Consider the following 6,056-nt stretch of genomic DNA (forward strand, 5'->3'; position numbering starts at 1 on the left):
TATAGCTGGTACATGAGACTTTGTTACCCACTTAGGATCAGTAAATGCTTCTGACAATTGATTTGCTACATTTTGTAAATGAATTATCTTTTTTATTTCAAGTTCACATTGACTTGAACAAGGATCTAAAACTGAAAGCGACAATTCCTTTCAAGAGATTTTATTTTCCAACTTCTTTATTTCTCCCCCTAATGTTGGAAAATATGATTCATCAAAATAATAATCATCAAATATAGCTGTAAATAAATCTCCAATTGATGATTTTAAATATTTTACTATAGATGGAGATTCGTATCCAACATAAATTCTCATTCTTCTTTGAGGACCCATTTTTGTGCGGTGAGGTGGAGAAATAGGTACATAAATTGCACATCCGAACATCCTTAGATTGGAAATATTTGGTACATGGCCGCAAACCAGTTGAATAGGGGAGAACTTATGATAACTAGTTGGCCTGATGCGTATAAGTGATGCTGCATGTAAAATTGCATGTCCCCATGTCGATGTAGGAAGTTTAGAATGCATTAGTAATGGTCTTGCAATTAATTGAAGGCGTTTGATTAACGGCTCATCTAAACAATTTTGTGTATGAACATATGCAACATGATGTTCAATAGTTGTCCTAATCGACATGGAATAATCATTAAAAGTTTATGATGTAACTTCTCCAACATTGTCAAGTCAAATTTCCATAATTGGGTAATCAAGAAAATGTGCCGTAGGCGGATTATTTGTGCTAGTAATCTTGCGAAAGCGAGATTACAGCTAGATAACAAGCACACGTGTGACCATCTAGTTGATGCATCAATTAAGACCATAAAATATCTAAATGGTCCACATGGTGGATGAATTGGTCCACATATATCCCCTTGAATTCATTCTAAAAAACTAGGACTTTCATACACAACTTTATTAAATGATGGATGAGAAATTAATTTTCCTTGAGAACATGCAACACAAGACAATTCATTAGCTTGAAAAATCTTCTGTTTTTTCAAGAAATGTCAACTTGAACTTTCAATTATTTTGCGCATCATAACTGATCCGGGATGGCCCAACCGGTCATGCCAAACTTTGTAGATGTTATCATACCTTTTATTTTCAATAGCATGAGATTCAATCATTCTAATATTTGTATAATACAATCCGGAGGACAATACGGGTAATTTTTCCAAAAGACTTTTCTTACCCGATATCATTTTTGTAATATTGAGATACTCTTTATCACCATCATTGGTTGTTTCAACATGATATTCGTTGGACCGAATATCCTTAAAACTTAATAAATTTATTGATGATTTTAATGAAAATAATGCACCTCCAATTGTAATTATTGTCCCTTGTGGTAATATGATATTCGCTCTTTCGGAGACTTCAATCTTGGTGATTTAGACGAAATAATGCATCACTAATTCGTAATTAGTGTCCCTTTGTTGTAATATTATATTCTCTCTTTTGGAGCCTTCAATCATTTTTGCATTACTTGTTATTATATTAACATTTGCTTCTCTAATTGATAAGTAAGCATAATACTTTTCATTATTAAAAATGTTATGTGTTATTGCATTGTCTGCAAGAAATATATCTTCATTATTTCTTTTGCGAATATCAATATTTCTTTTCAATATATAAATAAAACATAAGAAACATTCGTCTTGGAGAAATAAATTCATATTTTATTTCATTGATAAGATTGTGATGACATCATTTCTTATAATATGAATATGCCATAAAAACATAATAAATGACATGAAACAAAAGTACACATTATTCTTCAATCACCATCCATATCACCACTTGTCCCTTTTGGGTAGACAAGAAAATCGGCAACATCCAAATGTGTCATTTCTGGTTGATCTTCATCAATATCACTTCGAATAAAATTTGTTTCGATATTTTTCTTTATATTTTAGATAATCTTGATAAAGATCAACAAAATGCTTTGGTAAGCGGCATGTACAAGACTAATGATCAGTCATTCCACATTAGTGATAAACATTTTCATTTTTTTTTGCCTTGACCACTTTTATCATTAGGATGTGGATTTTTATTGTTTTCCAACTTCTGGTGGTTACTTGTAATCTTGTTATTTTTATGATAATTATGATAACCTCCACGACCTCGGTTAGACTTATGACTATTATGATTATATGAGTTGCATTCACTTCAGGGAATGTACTAGAACCGGTCGGGATTGATTGATAATTTTTCATCAATAACTCCTTGTTTTGTTTATCCACAAGAAGAAATGAGATTAATTCATAATTATTTTAAACATTTCTCACGATATTGCTACTGCAGGAGCATATTAGTAGTATGAAAACTAGAGAAAGTTTTCTCTAGCATTGTTTTCCATAATGAAAATAGAAATCAAAATAAAGACTCGTAATGTAAGGAATTGTTAGTTAAGAAATTCCATAAAATAAGTTGTAAGCATTGTACATGTAAAATTATAAAAAATACATACCTGAAAATGACAAGACCAATAAGGAGTTAGAGCTATATGGTAGAGTCGTGCTGATAACGTGTTATAAAATATGATCAAATAACAAGATAAGTTATAAAGTAAAGAAAGACAAGAGAGTAGAGAGAACTTTTATTCCAATATTTGTGATGAAATCATCAAACTTTACAATACATAATATTCACTATTTATACTAGACAAAGAAGATGAAATGTGATGTATGATATGAATGCTCATTATAGTGGTGCATAACTACACTCATAAAACTCATAATAATGTTTGCTATAATGTTCACTAATTATGGAGAGTAATGGGGGAATATGGAGAATCCAATAGTCATTCACTAAATAATAATTCATAACAATGCACCCTATATTGAGTTTCATCTTTGTTTTTTTGTTGCCCCTATATATGCATGCTTCTTCGTGATTACTACCTCCATACCTGCTAACTCCAAGCTACATGAGTTTTATTAATTTAAAAATACATTTAATCTAGAAATGTGCTTATACATAATAAATAAGTTGATATAAAAAATAGAGAGCAAAATTAAATATATGTATATATAAAAACTAAGATAAAATATTGAACAATCACAATAGATATTTAAATAGACAAATAACTGTTTTTTTTATGCAATGTTAGAATTTATATAATACTTTTAGGAGGTTACATCGTACAACGCACAATCACATCTAAATCTCAATAATCATATTGTATCTTCTCTAGATCAATAAAATATCAATAGAAACACTTAAGGATCACCACAAAATAAGTTATGCCATCCAATGATAACAACAACCTAGAATCACAGATTGTAAATATATTAAATGAATTTTTAAATTTTTTTTTTGCAATTTGTAAAGCAAAGTAAAAGTGGAAAGATTTCATATAGGATTGAATTGAAATAAAATATTAAATGGTTTGAGGGTAAAATAGTAAAACCATTTTTGATTGAAAACTATTGTGGGAGAACATATAAAGAAGAAGGATTCTTTTATTAAGAAGGTAGATTACAAACTAATACAAGCTAAAGTTGGGTTATAATGCCAAAAAACCCTATTAATTTTAGTTTTTTCTACTCCTAATTTGATGGTATCCTAGAAAACAATTGTCAGTGATTAAATGTGTATACCAACAAATGGATTATCATTAGAAAATCATTAACCCAATGAAGTTATTATTATTTTAGTTTATGAAACGAAATCAGAGTGTAGAATGAATTATGAACACGAGATGTAAATATAATTTGTTTGGCTCAATTACGCTTTGAAAAGATAAAAGAAAATAGAGAGTACAAGTCGAAGACTCCAAGAAGTTCTTTAACTCTAGTACCCATCACATATTTATAAAGATAACAAAAGTTTACAAACAATGAAAAAATATAAGAAACTAAAATTACATCTTCAACACAAATAGTGCCATTATGCAAAACATACAAACTAGCTTTTGGTACTAGACTGATCTAGACGGATTTTGACATCTCACAACAATATTCCATATCAACACCCAATATAATAAAACTTGATTTTTGTAAGAAATACTTTAAAATTGATCAAAAATAATATTATAAAACTTGATTTTAGTTACATATACTTTTAAAATTTATTCTATTGGAACGTCGTCTCTAATGTTCAACAAACTATGGGGAGGAAACCGTAATTTAGCCAAACTAATAAAATGGTGATTATTACTATTTGGTCATTGTTAATTGTTTGTTTTGACTTATTTAGTGTCTTAGTGATGTTCAAAGTATCTAATATGACATGTGGCTTTGACATTTTTACACTTCCAAACCCCCTACAAACGAACAAACACAACTTCCACATCAAGGGCATTTTAGTAACTTAACAAGAGCCAATTCAGTGATTCATCCCGCCAATTGAAAACACATTTGAATTTTGAAAACTTACACTGAAATTTCACTCTCGTGCTCGACAATTAAAAATTATTCAAAAATAATTTTGGCATTTCGAAATGGGAATTGCTTTTGGGATATATAAACCGCCCAATTTTCATTTCAAAATTCGCCATTTTCGCCTCTTCCAAAGCTCTCTTTCTCTTTCAGTTCATCAACGGCGTCTTCAAAAGTAGCTGGTCGCCTCCATTGTTGTTTCATCTGAGCACCTCCAACATTTCTTACCCCTAATACACCAGATATCAGGTAAACATTATTCATTTTCAACTCAACAATTTCTCATCTAGGTCAATTAGAAATGGAATCTTTTCGTCTAAATCCACCTAGGTTTCCACAGTATCCCATTTCCGGCGAAACATCTGAATAGTGAAACTAACAATTGGTTTCAAATTGTGAATAGATCTTACGTCGATGAAATATGATTTTATATCCGATTTCTGTCGTAGATTCTCGTCAATAGTTAGTTGATCTCAATCGATTTTGTTATGCAGATTAAAATACTAAAAATGCCGGAAGCAAGAGACCGATTAGCGAGGCCAAACAACGGAGTTGCAGAGATATACCGTATTCGTCGGAGTTCGGTCGATAGCGTAGGGATTCTTCCGGACAATGGTGATAATGAGAGGGGTTTTAACCAGACTCCTTTCAGGTGGGGTGCGACGCCGTTGACTGGTGGGACTTCAGGTCAACCGATGGATGGGGCCCCTTCTACTCGAACCATTACCGGTGCCGCCACTAGAGGAGGTGGTGCTGGGAGGGGTCTTTTCGGAACACCGGGGACGGTCTACCGACGTGGTAGCCGGAATCAGAACACGCCGCCGTCAGGTAGCACTGTCCGACGAGGTAGTGGAAGACGTCCTGGATCTCAGAGCGTGTTACCTTCTTGGTATCCACGTACTCCTCTTGGTGACATCACTCATGTCGTTCGGGTATGATTCTCCTAACACAATTAATATCTTCTTCTTAATCAAGACATCAAATCGATAGATTGCGGTTATATGTTTCCATGTAGATCTGGATTTTGTTAACCTTCCTTCGATTATGTTCCTTAAACCCTTTCAATGGCTTCCAATTAGCATTTCTTGATTTCTTTCTTGATCAATGTCTCCAATTCTTGGATTGCACAGAAACATGGTATTGATTATATGATGAATTTGTTACACAGGCCATTGAGAGAAGAAGAGCGCATTTGGTAGATGGCGGAGGTCAAGTTTTGGGGAGCCCAACCCCAATAAGGATTGATCATCAGCCTGCTGTTCATGATCCTTCACCATTAGGTGCTCACCTCGAGCACGAGCTTTCTTTAGTGACCCCAAATCCCAAATTAGCAACGAAGACATTCAGACCACCGCCATTGAAGATATTCATAGACGTTACAAATCAAGATGGCGGAGATTCAGAGTTTCTGACACCTCAAAAGAAGCTGCTAAACTCCATTGACATTGTTGAGAAGGTGGTGATGGAGGAATTGCACAGATTGAAGAGAACCCCAACTGCTAAAAAAGCTGAAAGGGAGAAAAGGGTCAGGACTTTGATGTCAATGCGTTAGATGGCGGAATCTTTTTGTAGAATCTTTCTTAGATTCAGTGTGTAGTGAAAGAAGAAGGCTCTACTCTCGTTGAGCACCATGAGGATCGGTGAGGTATGTTTTGATAGATCATCCACTGATGATTG

At 33.2% G+C, this 6,056-nt stretch overlaps 1 protein-coding gene across 1 annotated transcript; it reads left to right on the top strand.

Annotated features, from left to right (window-relative positions):
- The first annotated feature begins 4,496 nt into the window (after positions 1 to 4,496).
- Positions 4,497 to 6,056, top strand: LOC145008254 (protein POLYCHOME-like). Its single transcript, XM_078966881.1, has 3 exons — positions 4,497 to 4,628; positions 4,874 to 5,311; positions 5,548 to 6,056. The coding sequence occupies exons 2-3, from the start codon at positions 4,889 to 4,891 to the stop codon at positions 5,929 to 5,931; spliced, it is 807 nt and encodes a 268-aa protein (XP_078823007.1). The 5' UTR covers positions 4,497 to 4,628; positions 4,874 to 4,888; the 3' UTR covers positions 5,932 to 6,056.

This window comes from Lactuca saligna, chromosome 8 (assembly GCF_052625555.1).
Source record: "Lactuca saligna cultivar CGN05327 chromosome 8, ASM5262555v1, whole genome shotgun sequence".
Lineage (NCBI taxonomy): Eukaryota > Viridiplantae > Streptophyta > Magnoliopsida > Asterales > Asteraceae > Lactuca > Lactuca saligna.

Bases quoted from the DNA above. Each gene is read 5' to 3' on its own strand.
- LOC145008254 (XM_078966881.1), top strand. From the start codon at position 4,889: ATGCCGGAAGCAAGAGACCGATTAGCGAGGCCAAACAACGGAGTTGCA. The intron at 5,312-5,547 runs GTATGATTCTCC...TTTGTTACACAG, and splicing joins ACATCACTCATGTCGTTCGG to GCCATTGAGAGAAGAAGAGC.